The sequence below is a fragment of the Octodon degus genome, unplaced genomic scaffold, assembly GCF_000260255.1.
Source record: "Octodon degus isolate 3935 unplaced genomic scaffold, OctDeg1.0 scaffold00113, whole genome shotgun sequence".
NCBI classification, from domain to species: Eukaryota; Metazoa; Chordata; class Mammalia; order Rodentia; family Octodontidae; genus Octodon; species Octodon degus.
Window position 1 is genome coordinate 1783740 of NW_004524689.1, and position 25600 is coordinate 1809339.

The following is a 25600-nucleotide window of genomic DNA, read 5'->3' on the forward strand; positions in this document are numbered from 1 at the left end:
GGCTCCAGAGTCACCCCACTGAGAGACAGAGCAGGACGGGGACCCAGGCTGCTGTGCAGGATGGGTGACAAGGGCTGCCTCCTGGGCCCCAGAACCTTCAGAGGCCCCACCCATCCCAGAGGGCAGGACAGGCATGGCTCCTGCAAACCTCGGGGGTCCAGCTGAGGCCCTGTCCATGTGGCCCCCCAGGCTCTGCACCCCATGCTGAGCCTGCAGAGATGCTATCCTTGGTGGCAAGAGGCACCCCGTGTCTCCCTGAGGTTACACGTACCACCTGGTACCACCTCAGAGGTGTTGGGGCAGGAGCAGCACAGGGGCAGGGCCGTCCAGTTGCCAGCGCGCTGTGCCCAGGGGCTGCAGGTCCCAGATCACTGTCCCGGGCTGTGGCTGTGCCCGGGATAGGAGCTGGCTTGGGTGGTGCTTCTGCTCTTGGACTCTTACCTGGGCGCTCTCTCTCTCTCTCTCTCTCTCTCTCTCTCTCTCTCTCTCTCTCTCTCTTTGGTGCTACTGGGAGTTAAACTCAGGACCTTTGCACTGAGCTACACCCCCAGCCCTTTTCTTGAGATTTATTGTTTGTTTTGAGATGGGGGTCTTGCTATGTGGCCCTGAGTGGGGCATGTGGCACCAGGCCTGGCCTTCCACTTCTTGTAGGAATGAGGAGGCCAAGCAGAGTGGACAAGGCCCTGACGGCACCCTCCGCCGTGTGCCGGGGTCTGGGGCGTGTGCTGCAGGAGGCCCAGTGCACTCTGCAGCCACGCAGCCCAGTGGGGGGGCCCTGGGCCTCACCCTCCAGAACCTGCTCCCTGAGACCGGGCGTGGTGGCGCGCGCCTGTAATCCCAGCACTTGGGAGGCTGAAAACAGGATCACTATGAGTCCAATCTGTGTAGTGAGACCCTGCAGACCATGTACTAAATACATTTTTTAAAAAAAGTGACAGAACCTGCTCCGTGCTGCGCCTCAGGACCCCCAACCCAGGCTCCTGGTGGGGGAGGGGAGAGGAGAGGCACAAATGGGCAGTGCCAGGCCCTAGGCAAGGCGTGGCCTGAAAGCCTTTCCACCCCAGCCTCTCGAGGGTGCCCCTTGGCAGTGCCCAAGCCTGGCACTGGTGCAGGACCACTTCTCAGGCACCCCAGCCACGGCTCCCTCCTTGACACCCGATGTGGCTGCAAGCCCTGAAGAACATGCTGTCCACTGTAGGGTCCTGTCCCGCTCTCATTCCCACCTGCTGCCGGGGGCTGAGGGGAAGCTGGGGAAGCGCAGAGCTCCATGCAGTGCTGGGTGGCCAGGAGCGCCAGCTCCGGGAAGGGCAGGGAGGGCTGAGGGGCCACCGGCAGGGGCTGCGCAGCACTTCGCCGCTGGCCCGGGGGTCCAAACGCAGCCAACCTCCTCCCTGGTTCCAGGCCAGAGATCCAGGAGCTGGACGGCGACCCCCAGTGCCCAGGCTTGGCCAGTGAGAAGCCAGAGGATGTGGAGGAGGAGGAAGAGGAGGACCTGGAGGAGGAGGACGAGGACAGCCTGGCTGGGAAGTCACAGGACGACATGGTGTCCCCCACGCCCGAGCCCCAGGGTGTCTATGAGGATGAGGAAGATGAGGAACCACCTGCTGCCCTGGCCGTGGGCTTTGATCACACCCGCAGGTGGGATGCCTGGGCCACACACAGGGGACTGGCTAGGGAGGGGACCTGAGCCTGGTGGGGCCACCCTGTCCTTCAGCTCCTCCAGCCCAGGCTCCCTGCTAAGCAGGGCAGCCACTGCTAGTCCTGAGGACATGTCCACCCCACAGTGCTGTGGCCTTTGAGAGGCTAAAGGGAATGATTGCAGGAGGGAGGCTGCTCCCTGCCAAGTTGGCTCCAGCCCCGTGTGGCTCAGCGCAGGCCAGAGCCACCGCCTCAAGTCCCAGCTGCTCCTGCCCCATCCAGCCTCAGTACCGCCCTGCAGAGGCTGCCCAAGGTGCTGCTTCCTCCTCAGCACTCAGGTCCTGGGAGGGGAGCCCCAGCCCCTCCAAAGTGGCCAGGGCCTCAGAGAATCGGACTCCTTCCCAGCCCCCACCTCTGAGACCAGGGCCCTGCCTGTCACCCGTGCCAGCCACACACGCACACAGCCCTCTGTATCGCTCTCCGCATCCGTGTGGCTTTCCCCCAGGTGTCCGTGTGTCCGTGTGTCTGTCCCCTCGTGCATATGGCTTGTAGAGACCCGTGGTGCGCATGGGGGTGCAGAACCGTAACCGCAGGCCCCTCTCCTGGTCCTTGGTGCAGGTGTGTTGAGGAGCGAGAAGGCAGTGTATTAGCCTTGGAGCCTGCGCCAGCCTTTGGGAAGGGGCTAGACCTCCGCAGAGCCGCTGAGGAAGCCTTTGAAGCTAAAGATGCGCTTAATTCCACCTTAGATTCTGAGGCTTTAAAACAGACTCTGTACAGGCAGGCTAAGAACCAGGTAGGTACCTCAGAGCCCACCTTGCTCCACCGGCTCAGTGGCAGAGGCCGCAGAGACTCCTGGCCAGAGAGACTCGGGACACCGCGCCCGCGCCCCCACAGCAGCTAGCAAGGAGCCCAGGGACCACTGCCCTCTTGGTAGCCTGGGCCAAGCAAGGTTGAGAGCAGACGGGTGTAAACCGGACCCAGACACTGAGTGTGGGCCACTTTCTTCTTGCCCCTCCCCAGAGGGAAGTGTCCACATACAGGTGCAGCCCACCAGCTGCCTGGGACAGCCTATTGCCTGACCCCACCATAGATGGCCCAGCAGCCTCCACTTCTGCCGGGAAGCTGCTCTGCCCAGGGGTCGCTGCCTCCAAGCAGAACTGGGTGTGGGGTCCCCTTGGCCCGAGGCACTGGGGCCACCTGCCTGCACTCGCAACCCTGCCAGCCCCGTGTCTCAGCAAGAGCCGTCTGCATGTCTGTCTGCGTCTCTTACTAATTCTGTCCAGAGTGTCTGCCTGCAGCATCAGTGCCAGCTTCGTCCACACCCCACCCTTAACCTGCGTTCTTTGCTTAGAGGGTCCCCTCCCCTTCCACCCTGGGGCTTGGGACAAAAGGCTGTCCCCAGGCTGGCTAAGGCTGGGAAGCGACCCCAGCTCCTGACACTTCCGTGAGCTTCTCCCTTTCCAGAAATAGCTCTGTCCAGTCACACGGCCGGCCAGCAGCAGGTGGGTGGGACTCTCGTGGCATGAGGCCTGATGCTGATGGCCCCACTTGCCAGGGCTGACCCCCACCATCAAGCTTTTCCAGGCAGGGAAAGGAGGTGGAAAGTGACTGCCAGTCAGCAGGCACAGCCAAGGGCCAAAGAGGAAACCAGTGTGCCCAAAAGCCCCAGCCAGGCCACGGGTCCCGGCACCAGTCTGGGCTGGAGGCGCGGCCTCGATTCCTGCTCTCACCGCCCCCACAGGCACCTTCTTCCAGGGCTTGGGAGTGTGGGCCTCTCTGCCCCCGGTGCCCACTTTTGTCCAAGCCAGGGGCAGCAGGCAGGCAGCTTGGCCCTGCTGCCCTGGCCCTGCTCACCTGCCCTCCGTGTCCCTCCCCTCCCAGGCATATGCAATGATGCTGTCCCTTTCCGAGGACACGCCCCTCCACGCCCCCTCACAGAGCTCGCTGGGCGCCTGGTTGAACATCACGGGAGCCACATCAGAGTCCTCAGCCTTTAACCCCATGAACCACCTCTGAGGGTCCGGGAGCCCAGGACCAGAGTCCAGAGTCAGCATCTGCTGCAGGATGCAGGAGGCAGGGAGAAGCCCGCCAGCCTCAGCGACACTCGTGTGCAGCCCCCTCTGCCCCCCTCGGCCCAGTGCTAACTATTCCAGTGAAAACTCAGAACCTGAAGTCCAGGAAGCAGAGGCTGGGCTGCCCTGTCTTTGAGAACCGGTCCCAAGGACAGCACTCCATCAAAGACCCCATCACAGGAGCTGCCTGGAGGACCAACCGCAGGGCCGGCGTGAAGTCTCAGCCCCCGCAGCCCCCGCCAGCACCTGCGAGGCACAGAGCCAGGGCAGAAACGCAGTGTGCGCCGAGGATGGAGCTCTCTCTCGCCAACGATTTTCATAATGAAAGTGACGAGAATAACCCTTTTGGTAATCGTATTGACTACAGAGTCTATTTAAGCATGTGGGTTTTAAAAATAGACAGTATTTTTTAAAAATCAAAAGAATGACTTGCGAATTGTTTTTTAAAAGTAATTTTTCCATTGCTTTGAAATTTCAGCTTATTTGCAAACCCGAGCCTGGGGGGGGGGCGACCACACCAGGCTCGGGTGTGACCTTTATACTGTAGATAATGGAGAATTTTCTATATCTGATCCTGTTTGTACAAGCCAAGGTGATTCTGGGTGCCCTGGGAACGGAATGAGGGGCACCATCGGTCTTTCCAACAGTATGCAGATTCGGCTGGGAGCCCCGAGGCGCCCCGAGTTTCCTGCGGAGGAGTCCACAGGCCCCACCCAAGGACCCCCAATCGTATGGAGGCTTTGCAGGGCTCTGGTCCTCCATGCAGAGGTGGGGCCAGGCGCCCCGTCTGTACCCCGGCCGCCCCCAGGCTGGCCCTGGCCTCCGTTCTCCCGAAAGCTTTCTGTTCTTCAGCTTCCCACCCAAAGCGGGAAGGTCCCCCCAGGCCTCCAGCCAGGGCCCCCAAAGCTGCCCTGCTCCAGGACGCCAAGCGCTACTGTGCCTGAAACTCTGGGTCAACCCCACGGCTACCATCTCCATTCTTTGTGCAGGTTCTTGGCAGGCCAAAATCGAGGACAGAAGAGTCCAGGGACCTGGCACAAATGGTGGACACAGCCCTCGGGACCTCCAGTGTCTCCCTCTGGATGTGTCTCCTCCCTTTGGATGGGCTTTAAATTATTCCCATAGGGGCCAGTTTTGAATAGTAATTTCTCTTCCCTGATGGAATTTACCTTAATCTGTATATAACTTGTAATTTTTTTCTAATTCATTTCTTTTCTTATTTTATTTTTTCCTTAACAGTATTTTTGACATTAGACATTCTTATTGTGAAGAAATAATGTTAATATAAGTATCTAGTGAAGGACCAAAACCGTGTAATAAGGTGTGTTGTGCGATCAGTCGCCAGGGAGTGGGGCGGCTTCAGATGTGCCAAATACCCCTGCGTGCCCCCGCGAATCCTGCTGTCACTGCTGCCCATTTATCAGACAATCATATGTTTTTGTTAAATTTGAGTTTCAGTCGCATTTGCATTTAAGACAAGTGTTCTATTTATTTTATTGTTTGGAAAAGAAACGTAATGAGTGTTACGTCTCAAGAAGAGAAGAAAACAGTTGCCCAAGTTGCCCTTAAACAAAGAAGACAGAAATTCCGACTATCGTGCCACAGGCCACGTTTGTGTGGATTTGTGTCATGCTGTGGATGTCTATCAGTGTTTGTCCCCGGGGGCAGCAGGGCCTGTCCCACGCACGTCCCAGGCACACTGGACCACAGACAGTCGCATGCCTTAGGCCGGGCCAAGCGAGGCTGCCCTGAAGGCTGGAGGCTTGAGCCAGGGAGGTTTCCATGGACCACGAAGACCCAAAGATCATGGGGAAAAGTCTCCTGCTAAACCAAGGGATGAGGCAAGACGGAGAGCCCCCCAGGGCACACGGACTGGACAGGCCGTGCGGGAGCCAGCCGCCGCCACCGTCCACCAGGGTTTTCAAACGAGCCCTCGCTTCTGCACAAGTGTACGTGGCACCCAGGCCTGCCGGGCACCGTCATAGGAGTTTCCAGTTACCTCTTGATCTAGATGGGATCCCTGTAAAAGTCCGTCAGACACAAACACCCCATTTCTGTAAACCCAAATTATATGACTTCTTCTGTGAAAGAAAACGGTGTGTGCTTCTTTTTGCGATGTGGCTCTCCAAAGCGGGAGGTGTGATGAGGCCCAGTGCAGCTTGGCGGCTGTGGCAGAGAGAAAGAGCCCACTCACTGCTCTCTGGAGCCCCCCGCCTAGCTCTGTCCTTCCAGGCTGACCCCCAGCACTGTCTTCCCACCCTCCTACCCCCTACCCAGGAGCTCTGGTTGGACTTTAAGTCCTATATTTTTGTCCCCTGGAAGTGGTGATTGAAAGCCCAGTTTTTCTGGAACACTCAGCCCCTCAGGCTGCAGCACTTAGTATTTTGGGGGACTCTGATCTTGAACCCCTGATCAAAAAGCACTTATTATCTGCACTGGGACAGCCCTGAAACGTGGTCTCCACACTTCGCCATGCCCCCAACCTTGCCAGCTCCACCCCCTGCTATTCTCTGCCCAGATGTGCCCACCACCCTCAGGCCCTGTGTCTTCCCAGAGACCAGCTGGGGGCTGGTGGGAGGGGCAGGTGGGGCGGGAGCTTTCCAGAAACCGCCACAGGTGGCCATGTCCACTGGCAGCATGGGCAGAGGTGAACCAGACAGCTGACCTGCTGACCATTACCTGAGAATAGTGGCCAGGGTTGGGGCTCCAAGCCAGGACCCCATGCAGCCAGGTTCCTTAGACTGCCGCCCTGACCCTTCAGATGACTGGCACTCAGCCAAAAACGGATCTTTAGCCGGAGACCTCCTAGCGCCTGCCCTCCACACCTGGCCCCACGTGCCCTGCCACCACTGTCATTCCCAGACAATTGGGTGGGACAGGTGGCACCCAGAAGGTCCCCAGACACACCCCAGGGGTGTGTGGTGGTGCCTCCTCAAGGCCAAGTACAGCTGGTTTGTCAGGCACTGATGGACCCGAGCCAGGTGCCCCCAGTCCAGCCCTGCAAACTCGGGGCCTCGGCTCAGGGCCTCGGCTCTCGCTGCCCCTGTGGCCTCCCTGGAGTGATCGCAAAGCCCTTCCTAAGCACATAGCACGTGTTCTAGACACGAAGCCACGAAGCACTGGATTGTGGCCCTGTCCCTGTCTCCCTGCCCAAGTGGCTGAAATCTACTGAGCTGTATTCACTGTGCTGTTCTGAGGTGGGGGAGGGCTCGCCATGCCCTGTGGCCGAGCAGGGGGGCAGGGCGCCGGGGACCCTGAGATGCAGCTGCTCGGGCCGAGGAGCCAGCCGGGTGTAAGAAGCCATGAAACTGTAGCATCGGGTGATACTGTGACGAAGATGTTCTTGCGTTGCTCGGAGAAGAGCTCCCTTTCCTATGCCGTTGCTTTGTTTGTTCGTTTTATCCTTTTCTGTCACTGATCTGCATGACCACTTTTGGGGGGAAAATATAATAAGTAAAGGCAGCTCGTGCGCATCTGTCGTGGACAGAGGTAGTTCTGCGACTCCCTCCACACCCCTCGAAGCCGGCAGCTCTCTTCAGAGTACAGGCTGCGGAGCTGGGCACCAGCACATGTGTGATTGAAAGTCTGTGCATACACACGCACATCCCCAGTAGGGGGAAGCGTGTGTGTGTGTGTGTGTGTGTGTGTGTGTGTGTGTGTGTGTGAATACATCCGCAGGGTTGAACCTGCCCGTCCACCACCATTGCATTCAAATTTGATTTAGTTCTGTCTTTGGCTTTTGTTTTGTTTTGTTTCTTTTAGAACTGTACAGTGTTGAAAACAAAATCAAATGTAAATGTCTGCTTTTCGCATATTGTTTTAAACAACAACAACAAAAAAAAAAAAATCGAGAAGGAGGCCGGTGTTTCCCCACCCCCTGTAAATTGCTTCTGTTGTGTTTATGAGTAAACTGCATGGCTTGTGTTTCGCGGTCATTATGGTGTCTGTTCATGAAATTTTTATGACAAGGACAATTCCGTAGATGCACTCGAATGTGTGATTAGGGTCACGGCAAGACTAGAGCCCCGTGCAGCAGCCCGCGCGAGGGCCCGTTCCCGTGCAGAAATCTTGCTGGGAGAGGAACGGAGAGACATGCAGACGGTGATCAAAGAGCAGCTGTGCAAAGCTCATCCTGAGGCTTGTGACAAAGACAAACGTATTGCGTAGAGAAATTCCTTTACGGTAAAAGCTTAGGAGCTGCTGACCGAGGTTCATGCTGTAGAGTAGGACTGGATACCAAATGTAATCTTTCCGATGCTACAATGAGTTTATACATGAGATTGATATGCAATAAACCTGTGTGCTTTTCTAAGCCTTGGGGCTTTCGAGCTTCATTGAGGGAGGGGCTGCTGGGTGGGCGAGCAGCGGGAGACCCGGCCCTGCCAGGCCCCAGGCCCCCAGCGCCCAGCCCGGACCAAGGAGTCCAGCGCATGCCAAGACCTTGTGCCCAGCTCGGCCGGCGGGGCTGTCCGCCTCCTAGAGGAAAGTGAGCTGCAGAGGTCACTGCTGCCCTGCTTGGCCTCCGAGTGGGTGTGGCCCAGGCCAAGGCCTCTAGCTGTGCCAACCGACAGACCTGCAGAGCCCAAGGCCTCTGGCACTGGGGATTTCCCTTCCCAGCGAGGTGGCTGGCAGGCTCATCTGCAGTCCGCCCCGAGGCTTCCCAAGGGTCGGCCCCACCACAGCCTCTGCAGAGACGGTGCCCTGGTACCCGCTCTCTCTTGCCCCTGGAGAAGGCCTGAAGCCATGCTGGCAGGTGGGAGGGAGGGTTGAGCAAAGGCCCTGGGGCTGCAAGGAACAGGGTAGCCTCTTTCGGGGGCCCCTCCAGCCTCCAGCAGGGTGCTCCTCCTTGGGGTAGGACTGATCCCCAGTCTCAGTCTATGCTGACCAAGAGGTCTGAGGCCAGGTCTGGAAGTCAAACTGCTCCCCACAGAGGTCCCCCTCTACTTCCTGCCACACAGAAGTTCACGCAGTCCCTCAAGGCCCCTGCACTTGCAGCCCTGGCCACCTTTACCTCCACAGCCACACCACCCAGGGGCTCTACCTATCCCCTCAGCTCTCCCTGCCACCTCTTGCAGGGAGACCTCAGGCTTCTGGGCTGAGCCCCCACTTCTTTGCTTCACCTCAAAGCTCCCCAAGGCTGGCCTGGTGGAGTTCAGCTTGTAGGCAGCATCGGTCAGCGTCAAGTCCGCCCTGTCCCCATGCAGTGACTCTAGGCTGATAATAACACTGACCCTTCAGCTTGGACCCTCAGGGTGGCCGGTTCAGCTCATTCCCAGGAAGGGGGCGCCCCTGCTGGGGTGGAGCCTGCCCACCCTCAAGTCCTGCTGTACCTTTTCTGGGGACCCACCCTTGGCCACCAGGAGGACCCTCAGAACCCAGGCCAGTCCTCCATCCTCCCTGCAGCTCCTCCCCTCCTGGCAGGCAGCCCAGGTGGGGCATAGGCATTACCCTGAGACCTAACCGAGGGCTTGGCTGACAAAGTCAGCTCTCGTAAGGCCCCCCAGGAATTACTGCAGGCGTGGCGGGCTGGAGGTGTAGCAGGTTGCCGAGTCCCATCCCTCACCATGGCTCCAGAAATACCAAGGCCACCAAGGGACCAGGACATGCTGTGATGAAAGCCCTCAGAATTGGGGGGCTGGGGTCCCCTAGGCACTAGCTCCAGCCCCTGCCAGAAAAGGAAGAAATGGGGCTTGATCTTGGCCCCGGGGTCTCCAGGCCTGAATCTGGGGCTCTGAGCCTTTTCACTTTCTGAGCACGCTGGCTGGCGAGCCTGGTGCCTTCCCCAGAGCAGGCCTGGGGGGAGGGGGGTCCTTCCTGGCATGATTGACCAAGTGTCGCTGAGGACTTAAGCTCCGATGGGCAGAGGCGGGCTTCTCGGGGAGCTTGGGGCCCTAAGATGGCTTGAAAGGCTCCTCTCTGGGAACCAGGGTTCCATGCTTGAGGACAAATGGTGTGAATCACAAAACTGATGGATGGCCGAGCTCCCAAAAGTCACTCACAGCGATGGAGTGACAGTGTCCGACACCCCTAGAAAGGCCCTGCCTGGGGCTCCCCGCGCCAGGGCTCCAGTCAAGTGAAAACCTCCCCACTTTGTTTGCCTGGCAGCCTCCCTGCTCATTAGCCCTGGAGGGGACAGGAAACATCCCGGCCGTTGAGCGGCTGATAAAGGTCCCATTGTGGGCGGAGGACAGGAGAGCAGCAGCCTGGGAACACTGCTGACAAGGACACTTTGTCCCGCAGTGGTTCCTCGCATAAAAGGCCGAGGAAAAAGGACCCACTTTGGGAACGGGGAAAAAAACCTACAGGAGGAAAAAAAAAAAAAAAAAGTGTCAATGAAGAATCTGTTTTCTGGGGAAAGAAGTTCTTTTTCATCTCCTTCAGCCGGCCGGCCAAGCGCGAGTGCGTCGGGTGGGCGGGCGGGTGGGCGGCCGGGAAGCTGCGCAGGGCCGTCAGTCCTGCTTCTCACGGCAGCCAAAGCTCCCGGATCAAGATGTCTCCTCCTTTAGAGTGCAGTGGCCAGGGCTGGGGGGCTGCCCTGTGGGCGTGAGGACCCAAGACGGGGCGCCCTGCCGCAGAGGGTGCTCAATGGGGCCGCAGCCTGCATCTCCCCCGGCCACCACCAAGGACGCTGCCCACAGCTTGGTCTAATTCAGGAATCAAGGGGTGAGCTCCGCCTGCAGCTGGGGCCTCGGAAATGGAATGTGCAGTTACAGGGGGAGGAACCAGCAGCTTTCCAGAGGTGGCCGGGGCCTCCACCCGGACTCCGGGGAGGGAGCCGGCTCTTCCTCTGCCCTGGACTGAAGCTTCAGCCCCCTGGTCCCAAGGGCCCAGGACCCCAGGAAGGCCCAGGAAGCCCACGAGACAGAGCAGAGTAGGATGGGATTTTCACAATGCTAACAGCAGCAGACAACGCTTGACACAGAGGTCCCGGGGTCACAGGGCTGGGGTCACAACAGTGCCATCCACCAGAGGGCACAGGAACTGTGGCAGTAGAAGAGGCCACCAAGGAAGGGCAGGCAGAGAGCCTCAGGCAGCAGGGTGGGGCGTGGCAGGGGTATCAGCCAGGCCAGCTCCCTGCGAGGCTGGGTGGGGAGCACTGTGGCTTTCTCCAGCTGGCCCTGAGTGGGACACAGAGACACAAATTGGGCAGCCGTCAGGGCTGCACAAAGCCCTGACCACCCCTGTGGGCCAGTCGAGTGAGCCTCTTGCTTGGCTCCCAGCTGCCTGAGCAGGCTGCAGGTCAAATGGCTCTCTGGGTAACAGACTTTATTTTTTGGAGACATTTTAAGGTCACAACAAAATCAGTCGGAAGTCACGAGATGTGCCCCACTCACCCCACCCTCTCCCACCAGGGTCACTGCCGTGGAGCGGCACATCCACGGGAATCCGTGGTCCTACTCCATGGGCAGCTCAAGATCTGCCCCTGTGGACGGCCGGGGTGTGATGTGCGTGTGCTGTGTCCACCAATGTCCCTGAAATGAGAGGAGCCTCCCTGCCTGGAGTTCTTCTCCTCCTGTCCCACCCAAGCCCGAGACCCTGGGTCTGGGCGCCACCTCCACCGCTTCACCCTCCCCAGAACGTCAGGGCCTGGGGTCCCAGGAGGGCCTTCTCAGCCCGGCTTCTTCTTTTCGCCTGGGATGTGCGTCTGCGGTCCTGCACACCTGGCTCTGTTCTGTCTCTGCTAGTGGCTCAGCCCCTCCCGGCACTGCACAGCTCCTGACGTCAGATGGGCTCCATACTCACCGTCCGCAGCCACAGGCCACCTGGGTGGCTCCCGAGTTCCCTGTTATACACGAGCTGGAGTGGATGCTGCTTGTCTCTGGGCATCACGGATGGCGACTGGCTGGCTGCGGGCTCTGTTTGGAAGCAGCCGCTGAGCTGTTTCCCGAGCACTCAGGGCACAGCGGCGTCTCGCTGTTGCCTTTGAGTCCCCAGCGCCTTATGTGGGTGCAGCCTTTGGAAACAGACAAGCCTCCACTCCATGCCCGCCAGGCCCTGAAGGCTGGGCTTGTGGACGTGACAGCTGCAGGGTGACAGCTCACCTGTAGGCTGAGTGCGAGGAGCCACTGTCAGTCCCTCTGGGTTCTCCAGGGCCAGAGGGCAAGGTCATGGGGCACAGGAGGCTTCCAGGATGACATCAGGACTGCGGCTACAGAGCTGTATGTCTGCTATAAATGCACCAAACTGCGCTTTCAAAGGATAATTTACCAGTGCAAAGCAGGTCTTGATTGACCTGATTTTTCAGAAACAGCATGTGCCATACCACCTACCCCCGCTCTAAGGTGGGGCCTCTACAGACAACATCAGGAGGCCCTGGGGGGCTAAAAGCACTCCCAGCTCTGCTGCCCAGACCCTGAGCGGACCCCTGGACCAGCCAGCCCCCCGGCTACTCTGGGAGGAACCCTGTGCTTGGCAGAGCCCAGGTTGGTGCCCACAACAAGCTCCACAAGCCTCAGAGGGGTGGGGAACCGAGGCAGCCGTGGCCTTGCTGTGGGCCCCAGCCTCACTCAGCCTAGTCTTCAGCTCTCCCACCCCATCACCCTTGGCTGCCTGAGAGCCCCTGGGACTCATTGTGGAGTGCATGTGCACAGGCTTGCTGCTTGGGGTCACCTGCAGAAAAAGAAGACCCACAGGTGTTGACGTGTTCATACACCTGTCCCCCAGGGTTCGGGAGGCTGAGGCAGGAGGATTGCAAATCTGACATGCGCTTGGACAGCTTGGTGAGACTCTGCCTTAGAATAGAAGCAAAAGGGCTGGGGATGTAGCTCAGAGGCAGCATCAGCATCCTTTTCCCTGCTATAGCTCTGAGTAGGACGAGGTTTAGCAGAAGGGGCACAGCGGGCCACTTCATCTGGTCTAGAGCCTGAGAGAAGCCACCAGCTCTTCCACCGGGCCAATGTCCACCAAGGACATGCGTGTCGGGCGAGTGCAGCTTTCCGTCTCTAAGGTCTTCACTGCACAGGAATGGGTGCGGGCTGAGCTCAAATGCTTTCCCTCCACCTATGGGAAGCAATCTTATGATTTTTCTCTTTTGCACTGTGCATGTTGTGCATTATGCCAGTTTGCTCTGCAATATGATGCTAACCTTGCACTTGGTTGTAGCGTCACGCACTCTGCGCACAGCTGCGTGGGACCTGTTCGCAGTCTGCAGGGACTTCTGCACCTCCCCCACCAGGCATGTCGGCCTGCAGGTTCCCTTGCTTGGGACCGGCTTGGGATTGGAATTAGAGTGATGCTGGCCCCAGAGAATGAGTCCAGCAGTGTGCCCTCTGCCTTGGGTTTCTGAAAGACCAAGGTGGGGCTGTCTTTTCCTCTCCGTCCACAGAGCTCACGCCGTCAGGGTCTGGCCTGGCACTTTCTTTGCAGAAAAGTGCTGCATGTTTGTTGGTGGTAATGGTGTTATTGTGTGTGTGTGTGTGTGTGTGTGTGTGTGTGTGTGTGTGTGTGTTTGCAGCAGCCAGGAAGACTTGTGTCCTCCGAGGCCCTGTCATCTAAGCTGACACAACAGGAGGCCTCCCCATGCTCCTCCTGCCTGCGCAGCCTGGAGCGACGGCTCCCTCCCCCCTCATCTTGGCCAGCAGAGCCTTCTGTCCTCCTTGAATGATCTGAGGTTATCGATCATGTTGATCTTGCCAGATAATCACCCATTTTATTGATTTTTCTCTGGTGTGGATTTATTTCCTACCATAGTGATTTCTATTGATTTATTCACCTCTTCTATGACCTTGTCTTAATTTGACCTTGTCTAAAATTTCTAACATTAATGTTGGCTTTTGAGACAGGGTCTTGTCATATATTCCGTGCTGGCGTTGAACACACTATGTAACCCAGACTGACCTCAAACTCACTAGGCTCCTCCTGCCTCAGCCTCCTGAGTGCCGGAATTACAGGCACATGCCACCACACTGGGCATTAACATTTAAAGATGGAGGTATGGAGGGCTGAATTCTGACATAGCGTCTTTTCTAATAGAAGCATTTGAAGCAGGGGCTGGGGAGATGGCTCAGTAGAATAAGTGCTTGCCTGGTGAGGGCAAGGGCCTGAGTTCAATACCCAGTTCTGCCAAAAATAAATAAATAAATAAATAAATAAATAATAAATAAATAATAAATAAATAAAGTGATCCACATCCCTTGAGGCAGGCTACAGGCCCACCCCACATAATTTATTTTTCATTGTAAGTCAGTTCATAGTATTTTGAGGTATCTCCCATTTCTCCTTTGACCTTAGGCTACATTGCATGATTTCATTTTCAAATATGTAGGAATTTTACAGATATCGTAGTGCCATTGGTTTCTACTTCTGTCCTGCTGGGGTTAGAGAACTCGCTCCGCGTCTCTACGTCCTCACTGCTTTTTCCGCCTTCCCATTCCATCATCCTTTGCTAAAAGAGATGTGGAAATCTTCAACAATTGACGTGGGCCTGCTTTCCTTCCTGGCTGACTCCAGGGTCTCACTTTGTAGTTCAGGCTGGCCTGGAACTCCCGGTGATCCTCCTGCCTCGGCCTCCGGAGTGCTGGGATTGCACTGTGTCATCTCTTTTTGCATACATTTTGAAAGTCTGTCACTGTGTGGAAACACGTAGGGTGTCTGCCTGATCTGCTGAGTCCTTTGTCATTGTCACCCGGCTCCCTTTCCTGGGCAATATTCCTGTTCTAAAAATCTATGTCTGACATTAAGACAGCCACTCCTTCTTTCTCATGACCAGGGTTTGTGTAAATCCTTCAACCTTCTATGAATTCTCTCAGTCTTTTTATCTGAATCTTATTTCTAAGCACCAGCAGTTCCATCTTGCTCTCATCCAGGCTGGCAGCCTTTATCTTTTAATCAGTTATGTTTAACCCATTCACATTTAGTGTAATTATTGATGTGGGTCGGGAGAAGCGACCACCTCACTTTCTGTCTTCGCTTTGTCAATCTGCTGCTTTTCCTGTACTGCTCTGGCGCCTTTTGGCTTAGTATTTCCTTGTATTCTGCTTTATCTTTCCTCTTGGCTTTTAGCTGACTCCGTCTTAATTTCCAGGGCCTGCTCTAGTGCTTTCATATTTTCCCTTATCTGTTTACCGGTAAGTGATGTCACACCATTGGATGTGAACTACATGAACTTAATAATGACATTTCTATTGTCTCTGCCTGTCCTTTGTGCTTTTATTGTAATGCATTTTCCTTTTTTCCCCCCTTTGGTTTATTACAGGGTCTACAGGGTCTTACTACGTAGACCAGACTTGTAGTGATCTGCCTATGCTCAGTCTCCCAAGAGCTGGGATTACAGGCATACGCAACACCATGCCCAGCTTTTCCTTTTATATTTTGCTTTAAATAATATCTTTCTCTTTTTGTTTTTTTGGTATTTTTTAGGGAAGGCTCTACAGGGTGTTCAGGGTCTCACTACTAGATTGGACTCATAGTGATCTTCCTGTTTACAGCCTCCCAAAAGCTGGGATTACAGGCTCACCACGCCATGTCCAGTCGCAGTTGCCATCTCAGTGTGCCCCGGGGGTGGGCCGGCAAGGCAGGCCCAGGGGATGGAGCCCCTGGCCCCTATGCCCGCTTGCAGGAGCTTCAATCTGCTGAGCGATTTGGCCAGCCCTTAAATAATATCTTTCAGGGCCGGGGAGATGGCTCGGTAGAATAAGCGCTTCCCTGGCAAACGCAAGGGCCTGAGTTCAATCCCCAGTTCTGCAAAAACTAACTAACTAACTAATAATAATATCTTTCAAAGAAAGAGAAAAGTCTCTCCCCGATACCCACACACTGGCGACTTCCAGTGGGCTCCTCCTCCGCATGCAGACCGAGTTGGCATCTGCTATCATTTTCTTTTAGCCCAAATATTTGCACCCTGGCCTTAAAACGTCTTTATTTCACCTTTCTTGGCGCGATAGTTCACTAGCAACGCTGTGTCACCTTGGCTGCCAAGCCTGATTTCTTTAGGGGGTTAAGGACGCAGCAGTCCTATGGGCCGGCAGCGATGCAGTCACCAGAGTCCCTCGCTGGCCCCCTGAAGTCGCCCTGCCACCCTCTTTCTGGGGGGTGCTGGCCTTGGACAAGCCCTGAGGCTCCCCGGGGAGGTTCTGCCCTCCTGCCATCTCCCCTGCTTGGCTCTGCTCAGACTGGAGGCAGAGCCCGCTTAGGTGTCTCTAGGACAGGGACCAACCTGTGGCGATCCGGCAGGCTCTGAGGGGTTGGGAGAAAGGCCGGGGAGATGAGAACCGCATCCTGCAGAGCCGCCTGGTTTTTTCCCTGTTGTGGGTCAAGGTGAGGCGTCTCCCACGCACCCCGGGTGCAGTTCCCATCACGGCCGCCGGGGGCAGTAACTACTTGTCTTTCCCGGGAGCTGCCCCCTCTCTCCCCAGGTGGTTAGCCCCAGAGCCTCCCTCGGGCACCAGGGGCCAGTTCTGAGCTCCTCCTCCCCGCCCCCAGGTGGCAGCTGCACCCATGGGCACTCGGCCCTCCATGCTGGGGTGGAGGCCAGGCAGGGAGAGAGCACAAGAGGGCCTGGCAGGGGCTCAGAAGGACTGCAGGGGTACAACTGCACAGCTGGTGGTTGGATTTGGGGTGTGCAGCTGCAGACTAAAGCAGAAAGAGAGGCAGGGAGCTCTCTCAGCTGCGCCGGACCAGGGTGTCTGTCTCGGGCGTCGGCCCAGCTCTCCCAGGTGGCAGTCCTGATACCTGTGCCCGGTCCTCGCTGCTGTCTCGGGATGAAGACGGATGCCCCAGCTGACCCCCACAGCCAGCTTCCCACCTCGCCTGGGCCTGGCACTCCCCTCCGGCCTCGCCTCCTCGGTCCCTGGGCTCCACACACGGCCCGCCTCTGCCGCACCCTGCACCGGGTCCTGCCCACGCTCAGGCCCCGGGCCCTCTTAGCACCCCGGGAGCCCACGCAGCCCTACCAAGACCCTGCCTGCACAACGTGGTGCCTGCACACCTGACCCAGAGCGCAGCAGCAAGGAAGGCGTGCGCCAGGCAAGGCCCTCCTTGCCAGGCCTTGGTCACCCGTGACACGGGCGTGGCGGCGACTCAGTCCCCTGGAAGCGCTTGGATGCTGTGCGCTACTGGTCAGGGCTGCGCAACAGGCGAAAAAGTCCGAGATAATCCAAAGGCAGACTCTTCCTACAACCAATTCCCTGGGACCTGGCGCCTTCCGGGAAGGCTTCTTGGAGGAGGTGGCCTGCAGCGACCAGAGAGAGCTGGAGCCGCAGGAGGAGGGGCGCAGTCACGTGGGCGAAGGCCGGCCTACGCGAGTAGGGCTAGCCAGCAGGCAGTGTCAAATAAGTGAGCACGCCCCACCCCGTCCACCCCTCACCCTGAGGCCCAGGCAGGGCCTTCCGGCTGGAGCACACCTGGCCCCGCAGCGCTACCCCGCCCACCTGGACCTACTTGCCCCGTAGCCCCGCCCACAAGCCCACCTGGCCACGCCTCCGCCACGCCCAGGAAGTGGGGAAGGCACCCCGGCCAAGCGGAGCTGGGTTGCAGCAGGTTGGAGGGCGCTGCTCCTCGGCTGCGCAGGTGAGCCGGATACACAGGTGAGGCCTGAGGGGAAACCGCCGCGAGGACATTCAGGGACACGCAGCGACCCTGGCGCCGCCCCCTCGCTCCTCCGGCTTGCCCCCACCCCAGGGTCTTCCCCAGCTTGTTCCCGCTGTTGCCCGGCCGCGGGGGCGGGGCCTGCAGGCGGGGGTTGGGCTGCGGCGGGGGAGGGGACCTGACCTGGTCACCTGGGCCTTAGTGTCCCCCGACCCTGTGTTCCCCGACCACGGCCTCTCAGCTGCGAGCCCCAGGCTTCGCCTACACCTTCGCCCCCGTAGGAGCACGGGAGCGCGAGGGCTCCTGGGAAGGAGGTCTGGCAGGGCAGGGCTGCCTAGGGTTCACCCACAGCCTCCCACACACCCCAGGTCAGCCTCACCTCCTCTGAAGAGGGACAGGAAACTCCCCAGAGCTGTACGGAGCCAGCAGATTGTCTTTCCTGTCCTGCCTTGGTTTCCCCAACAGTAAAAGTGGAGCAGGGATTTCTTTTGAGTTTGGGTGTGTGGACTTGGAGCCCAGGAGCTGGGCTCGTTCTTGAGGCCTCTACACCCCACCTAGAGCCCTGGCACCCCTGAGTCCTACAGTGGTGTCTGCACCAGCTAGGCCGGGCTACGGGTCCTGTGCTGCCCATGGTCACTTTGGGGGCCAGTGGGAGGGTCCCCGCCTGGCACAGGTCCCAGTCGTCTGCCCTGAGGCCTGTGTCAGCTCCTGTTCCAGGGCTGCCCCTGGGAGAGCTAAGACACACTCCCCGCACCTCAGGCCTCTGCGGCTCCTCTGTGAAGTGAGTGACAGGATTGTTCCCACCGGCTGTGGTGCAGCTGAGCACAGGCTGCAGAACAGTGCCTGTTCCCATGATGCCCGCCTCAGCCCCCACGTCCTGGCTCCACCCCACCCGGGGAAGCTGAGGCCCAGAGGTGGTGCCCCTGGCAGGGGTCCCCGCAGTGCAGCTCGCTGCCCCTGTGGAGGCCGAGTTCAAATGTCCTGGGACAGCAGGCTGCTGGTCTGGTTCCAGCTTGGCTGCCCATCTGGGGCTTTGGTTTCAGTTTCTGGGTCAGTCTTGGCGGCTTGTGTGTGTGTTTGTGTGTGGCCCATGGTAGCTTGGTACTCAGGTGATCGCCCATTGCAGCATCTGAGGATGGGCCCACAAACCCTGCGGCCCTGTCACTGGGTTGAAGACTATCACCTGAGTCAGGATGGGCCTGGCTCCCCACCTGGCTCTCGCTGGCTGCAGCCGGATGGGCCTACTCCCTCACCTGGCAGAGAGGAAGGGCTGACCCTCGCTCTCCCAGAACTGGGAGACACTGAGGGCGCGTGTGGGCAGGGCAGCGGGAGTCGTGTGCCCTGTCCAGGTGGCAGTCGGCTCCGCTTCCCTGTCAGGTGCTCCTTTGGGGATCCCGGTGCCAGCTGAGCTGGGATGGGACCTGGGTCGGGGGCATCTGGACTTACAGGCAGCAATGGGGACAACAGTGGGTGCTGCAGGCTGAGCAGGCTACGTGTGAGTGTGAGGGGAAGGCTGGCACCCAGGGGCTCCCCACTGCTTCTGAGGGGGCAGGGCGACCCTATGAGCCAGGCAGGCCTTCCTTCCTTGGCCAGGGTGTGTGTGTGTGTGTGTGTGTGTGTGTGTGTTCCAGCACGTTCATCATGGTGCCATCCTGTTTGGGGTGGAGGTTTAGCAGCTGGAGCCATGTGATGGCGGGACGGGTGACACTGACGTCTCCAGTCTGCCCTCGGATGGCAGCCCCGAGCAGAAGCCCTGCACACCTTGCAGATGGGGCTGCATAGCATGGGACTCACAGAGCCACATTCTGTCCCCAGATTGCACGGGGCTTCAAGTCCCAAGTGCAGCCGGGCAGGATTACCTGCGTACAAAGGCATCGTTGTGGGTTGTGCAAGGTTAGATGGACAGTGCTGTTCCTGCCAGTGAAGGTGGGAACCAGGGGACCCAGGGGCCCAAGGATGGCCGTGTGGGAGCTGCTCATGGTTCCCCAGCAGAGGGCTGATGAGCCGCCAGTGCAGGGGTCCTGGGGGCAGCTGTGACCACAGGCCAGGAGCTCAGGCTCTGTGGGGCCCCCTGAAGCTGACCTTGGGGAAAGAACTCAGAGCCGGAGGACTAGAGCAGGCAGCCCCCAGCCCCACTGGTTCCGGAACCCCATGGTGGGTCCTTGGCGAGCCCCTCCCCTCCCTGCTGCCCACTCTTGTCCCACTGGGAGCTATATAGGGACAAAGAGAAAAGCAAGTGCTGTGCGCTCCAAGGGCCCCATGTGGGGGACCTTTCCGGGCTGCCCTAAGCAGGGGTCACCACAAAGCTTCACAGAGCAGAGGCAGGGTGGCCCTGGCCCCATGCATGGACTGCATCCTCTTGGGACAGAGGCAGGGTGAGAGGGAGGCAGAACCCACACAATGCAGGTGTCAGCCAAGAATATGAGCACCAGTTTGCAGGGACATGGATAGGAACTGTCTCCATGCCACAATGGCTCATTCACTTGTCGGGAGACAGAGACGCTGACCGCGTCCAGCCATCCTGAAATTCTCTCCTCCTCGTGCGTCTTCGCAGGAGCTTCCTGCACAGCAAGCCCGGGCTGCCTGTGTTGGGTAGATCTGCTCTGTGGCCTGTGTGGCTGAGGAGGCTCCGGCCCCTCTCAGGTAGTCACCCGATGAGGAAGCTGTGGCTGCCTCTGCCTGGAGGGCAGCAGCAGGGAGAGTCCACTCTCAGCGCTGCCCCTCCCACGTCCCGGTGATAAGCCTATTGTCCGAGGCCTGGCGGAGGGGCTGTGGACCTGCGTGGGCCTCCCGACCACCCACCCATTCAGGCCTCCTCCCTAGACAGAAGCCGATACCAAGGCAGACATCTGAGCAGACTCCAGGGGGGCTGAGGCAGAGGGGGAGCGCACGTGTGTGGGAGCCCATCGCAGCAGCTAGCCAGAAGCGTGTTTATGGGAAAAGAGCGTCCTTGTCCCCTGAGCTAAGGAAGATGATGTATCCATAAAACAAGAACAAGAACAAGGTGTTGTGAGCAGGAGTAACAGGAGGGCGCAAGAGAGCAACAAGGAAAGGTGGAGAAGAGACTGGAAGGTGAAGGGGAGGGACTCTCCCAAAGGGACAGCAGAGGGATGGAAAGAGGAGGGGTGGAAAGGTAAGAAATTAGGAGAAAAAGCCAGAGGTTTCCACACTCACTGATGGGCACAAAGTTGATTTCCCCCAGAGAGGGCAGAATGGCGGAAATTATCCAGCAAGAGCTCAGCCATGGGCTGCCTGGAGACCCAGCGGGCAGGGGAAGCCCTCCCAGGCACGTAGCTCATACGTGGGAGCAGCCCCGGGCCTTGCTCAGGGCTGGCACAACCCAGGAGAGGAGTTGAGGGGTCAGGTGCCAACCAGCACAGAAGACAGGAGACGCTGCTTCGGGAGTCTGGGAGAAAGGCTCCTCCGGCAGTGTGCACTCAGGCTGGGGGCCGGGCAAGGGAGAAGTGGGGAAAACATTCAGGCCTTGGAAAAATCTGCCGCCCACCCTGGCTGCTTCTGGGGACGGCACCGGGGATGCGCCTCAGCGCTGCTGGGCTGGGGCTGCGCTGGGCTGGCTGAGCATCCAGCCCTGGAAGTTGGTGAGGTGTGGTGCCAGGGTCCCTGGACCCAGCCCCGCCAGCCCTCCCGGAAGTGCGCGCTGCACTCTGGAACCAAGCGCAGGCAGAGACATTGGCACTAGGGAAATAAGCAGGAGAGGAAATCATTAACAGGGCAGGCCTGGCTCCTGGTCTCCCGTGTGGTGTGGGCCGAGTGCTTCTGGGGAGGTAGCGGGGCCCTTCAGCAGCGCCTCCGGGGACACCTGAGAGGCAGTCTAGGCCTCTTAGGTGCTGTTTGGGGCTTGCAAGCACACGTGTGCCCAGAGGTCTCTAATGGCAAAACATGGGCATAGCAGTGTGTGTAGTGGCCACGGCCCAGACCTGCAGGGTGCCCACAGCCCCAGGCACTGCTCTTCTGAGGCCCCAGGTCCCAAGCAGGTGGCCCAAGCCTGGGGGTGTGGTTGGCTAGAGACTGGCTAGAGATGTCTCGCCCAGCGATGATTACAGGCCGCTGGCTCACCCGACAGGTCCCTCTTTGGGGACCTTCAGGACTTTGCCCCTGTTAGAGACGTCGCTGCCCACTGTGGCCACCTGTGCCAGCCGGGTCTGGGACACTGACTCAGAGAAAGCTGTCAGACGTGGCTTGTGGGAGGCGGGGTGCAGGTCTGCGTGGGCCCCATGGAACCACGCAGCATGCCCCAGGGTAAACAGGCTGAAAGTGCTGCTCGGGGCGCAGTGTCCCTGCCCCACCCGGGGGTGCTCACAGCCTGAATCTAAGTCATTGGATTTCTTTCCAGGCCTGGGTAAGCAGCAGACAAGGTAAGGAGGGTGTGTGACCTCGGGCAGCCCACGCCTGGCCAACATCACTGTCACAGACAGATAGTCCTGGAGGAGGCCTGGCGTGGCTGCCTGTGATTGGGAATGTCCTCAGGAATGTGTCCTGAGGAATGTGCCTCCCCCTGGGGGCGCAGGCCGGGCTGCCCCTCCCCCTGCTGGGAGCTTTCCTTCCTTTCCCAGGATGGTTTTAGCAGGGATCTCCTGTCCCGGAGAAGTGTGGTGGCCAGAGTCGCCCGCTCCCCAAGCATTGCTGGGCAGACGCAGGCTCCAGGCCTGGACGAGCCCACCTGGTGGCTGCACAGTAAGTGGGGGTCTCCAGGGCCCAAGCGGTCGCTTTTGCCTTGGGATCCTGGGAGCTTTTTGGAGCCACGTTAGGATTGAAACTGATGGCTGTGGAGTTTGCTGTGTTTTTGAGTTCAAATCAGACCAGAGATTAATTTTTAAGTGCCTCTTCTGACTTGATTCTTTTCCTAAGCAGATGTGTGTGTAGGGCTTCTGGCTTTTCCTTCCGGGAGCAGAGTGGTGATTTCTTGCCTTTTGGGGTGAAGTTGCTCCGGTGTGGCGCTGTTCGGTGGCCTGAGGAGACCCCCAGGGTCAGGTCCGCACGCAGTACGATGCTGTTGTTAGCACGGTTATCATTTGTGATCAGGTGGTCAGCCTGGGCTCGGGTCTGCCCCCGTGTCCCCTGTGCTTGTACGAATGGTTACGTGGACTGCGGGCCCCTGCTTGGTGTCAGTCTCATGTGTCTCCTGTTCAGTGGCTTCCTCAGCTGGGGTCTATTGGGGTTTGTAGTTTAATTTAGAATTGTGTTAAGTAGACATTCTGCATTTGGCTTCTTTGGTCTGGGGTTAAATATTTAATTTTTGGACTCAGGCATGGCAGAGGGAGGCGTGAGTGAAATCCTTTCCAGGTCCCCAGGAAAAAGGACCAGGAACGTGGCGTCCCGCTGCTGAGCCCAGCACGGAGCCATGGGTCCCTGCCCCGAGCTTCTTGTCATTTCCTATTTGAGGTCTGGGCTGCAGAGGGGTCTCCATGTGTGGTTTGTTTTTTTTTTTCAAAGTTTTATTGATAAACAGCAATGAGACAGTTTCAAATCAAATCGGAAGTACAGTTTCAACAAATAATACACTGCATATATTCTACTTAGTGGTTAATTGCTGTACAAGATGCGGACTTGTGATCCTATTTACAAACACCATTAGAACAAATCATTCTATTCATTAAGAGAATGTAACTATATATCTATCCTAACCACTTTGAATACACAGATACAAAATGGACATTCATCTGTATACCCCATTTTTTCTAAGTTCCGTTATTGAATATTATAGGTGTGTAAACTCAGCAAAATATTCTAAAAGAGTCCAGTAGCCCATAATAGCATTGGTCTTCTGTTTAACTGGCAATGGCAGAAATTATTGACCTGAGTCCCTCACAGCTCAACATAACAGCATGGCTTTACTTCCTGTATTTCGTCTTCATACTTTTCTACTGGATGGTTAAGACCAAGATAAAGCAGGACCTATGCAACAAGAGCTGTAGCTTTTTGGTCTGAGATCCATGAGTTTAAAATAAGGCAAGAAATCACTTTTCTTCATGGACCCCTTCGAGCCCCTGAGGTCTCCTCAGTCCAGTGCCACGGACAGAGCTGGTCTGGGACTCAGCGGGGCCTCTGGCTGCCCACAACCCCAGCTGCAAATGCCTTCCCTGTGGGGCCTTGTGGGCTCCTCGTAGCGCCCCCTGGAGGAAGCTGGTGCTTTCCTGTGTCTGGTTTACTGCTCTGGGAACTGAGATAGCAGGCGTCCCTTGCTCATTGAGAAGGTCTGGTTTCCAGGTCCCTGGAAATTGTGGGAGACCCTGAGCATCAGAGGGACGCAGTGAGAGCTGTGGGGACAGACCTTAGAGTGACCAGTCGGTGGCTTGAAGCTTGTGTTCAGGAGCTTAGATGTGGCCTGGCTTGCCCAGGGTATGCAAGGCCCCTGCCCTGGCCGATGTGCACTGTCACGTCCCCAGCTTCCTCGGCACATGCGCTTCGCAGTCATGTGGCAGCAAGGTGCCATGCTGCAACGCGTGTTGAGCCCACAGGGGCTGGCTGGAGGGACACAGGTACCACCCCCACCTTGTCTCTCCCCAGCCAAAGCCAGTGTTGGGACCGCACTGACCCTAGGGGACTGAAGCTTTGTGCTGAAAGGAGGAGCTGGCACTGTCACTGGAGGGCCATAGCACGGTGGACAAAGGATGCCAGCTGCCACAGATCAGGCAGGGGCCAGGGCAGCAGTGACAGGTGTGGAGCTCGGACCCTGCACCAGGGAAGGCATCCTGGGGCTGCAACTTAGGGTCAGAACTCAGCCAACACCTCTGTCCCCAGCACCCCTCACAGCGGCTGGGGGCCTGGCTTGGACTGGTGCCCTTTGAGCTCCTGATGAGGGATGGGCAGCCGTATTCCAAGTCAGAAATGCGGGAAGTGAAAGCCCTGGGGGAAGTTTCCCGGCCCACCAGCATAGCCACGGGGGAAGGCCAAGTCAGACATGCCTGGGCGCAGGTCTGGCTCTGTGCCTCCCTGTGCTGTGTCCCCCCCCCCCCCCCCCCACCCCCAGCTTCCTCACAGCCTGAGCCTCCCGGGAGTGGAGGCTCAGGGGTCTGTTGAGTGAGGTGGGGCTGGGGGCACTGCTGTGTCCTCTGACGCCAACCTCTGGGAAGGTCCCTAGGACGGCATAGTATCCCCATGGGGGCCACAAGGAAGTAGTTCTAGGAGGCCTTGTGGCCTCCAGGCATCTAGGCAGCAGTGAGGGACAGAACCAGGATTCCGGTCCTAGTCTGCAGGACCCTGGGGCCCTGGCACCCAAATGGCACTACCTGCTCCTGCTGGGCACTGCTTCGGGGGAAGCCGGGTGACCTCTGAGGTCCAGCCCAACCCCTGGCTGCACCCATCTGACCCCTCTGAGCTCAGAAACCAGCATCTGACCCCGTCCTGGCTGGGATGAATTGCAGTCAGGTGCCAGGCCCTCCCTGGTTGTCCCTGAGGGCTCCTGGTGACCAGGGTTGTGTGCGCCATATCCTGGGGTCTCTGCAGGGCTCTGTCTGTGCCATGGCAGATGCTCAGGCACAGGGGCTGCAGGCCTGGGGCCCTGGAGGGAGGCCCTCGTGTGCCCCTGCCCACCTCTGTCCTTCCCTGCCCCCAGGCGCCTGCAGCCGCTGGCACTACAGCATGTCCCAGCGGCACTCCGACAGCTCCTTGGAGGAGAGGCTGCTGGAATACCGCTTCCATGCGGAGCTGCAGCTGGATGCCAATGGTAACCCCAAATCCAAGCTCCCCATCATCCGGGGCTCCCTGCATTCCAAGACCAATGCTGCCTTTGAGCCAGAGTCGCCGGCGCCCGTGCAGTTGCCCACGGAGGACAGGGAGCCGCGGGCCGTCGTCCTGAGCACGCAGAGCCCCGCGGCCCTCAAGGTGGGCACTCAGCAGCTCATCCCCCGGAGCCTGGCCGTGGCCAGCAAGGCCAAGACCCCCGCCCGCCACCAGAGCTTCGGGGCGGCCGTGCTCAGCAAGGAGGCTGCACGGCGGGACCCCCAGCTCCTCTCGGCCCCCAGCTTCTCCTTGGATGACATGGACATGGACCTGGGCTCAGGGGAGCCACTGAGTCGGAACCGGCGGAACCAGTCTTACCGGGCAGCCATAAAGGGCCTGGGGTCTCTGAGCAGCAAGGGGGATTGCAGCCAGCTGAGCCCCAAACTCCAGACTCTGGCTGAGGAGCCCAGCCAGCCTGCAACCCAGTGTCCAGCCAAAAACAAGGTAGGGGCTTCATCCGGACAGCGGCTCCAGGCCGGCCTCAGTCTCCACTCATGGGTGGGGAGGGGTCTGACCCGCTCCCCTTCCCACCTTCTGCTGCTGTGGGCAAGCCTGGCCATGCGCAGGGCACTGGCGGTTTATTCTAGTGTAGCCCAAGCCCTAGGTGGGGGTGTGGGCATCCC

At 58.6% G+C, this 25600-nt stretch overlaps 2 protein-coding genes across 8 annotated transcripts in view; both read left to right on the top strand.

The window, feature by feature from the left end:
* Nucleotides 1-6260, top strand: part of Prdm16 (PR/SET domain 16) — a 278992-nt gene extending 272732 nt beyond the window's left edge. For 3 of the 5 annotated variants that reach the window (XM_004639604.2, XM_023699472.1, XM_023699474.1), the window contains 3 exons: nt 1402-1638; nt 2257-2431; nt 3520-6260. In XM_004639604.2, the coding sequence (XP_004639661.1) occupies nt 1402-1638; nt 2257-2431; nt 3520-3654 (547 nt within the window). In that variant the 3' untranslated portion in view covers nt 3655-6260. The remainder of the gene's footprint in view (nt 1-1401; nt 1639-2256; nt 2432-3519) is intronic. The other 2 variants (XM_023699473.1, XM_023699475.1) reach the window with 2 other exon arrangements.
* A 10864-nt stretch (nt 6261-17124) lies between these two features.
* The window catches only part of Arhgef16 (Rho guanine nucleotide exchange factor 16), a 17882-nt gene continuing 9406 nt past the window's right edge, over nt 17125-25600 (top strand). For 2 of the 3 annotated variants that reach the window (XM_004639605.2, XM_023699535.1), the window contains exons 1-2: nt 17125-17216; nt 24811-25421. In XM_004639605.2, coding sequence (XP_004639662.1) covers nt 24837-25421 — 585 coding nt within the window. In that variant the 5' untranslated portion in view covers nt 17125-17216; nt 24811-24836. Of the gene's footprint in view, nt 17217-21825; nt 21930-24810; nt 25422-25600 lie in introns of those variants that run through there. The other variant, XM_023699534.1, reaches the window with a different exon arrangement.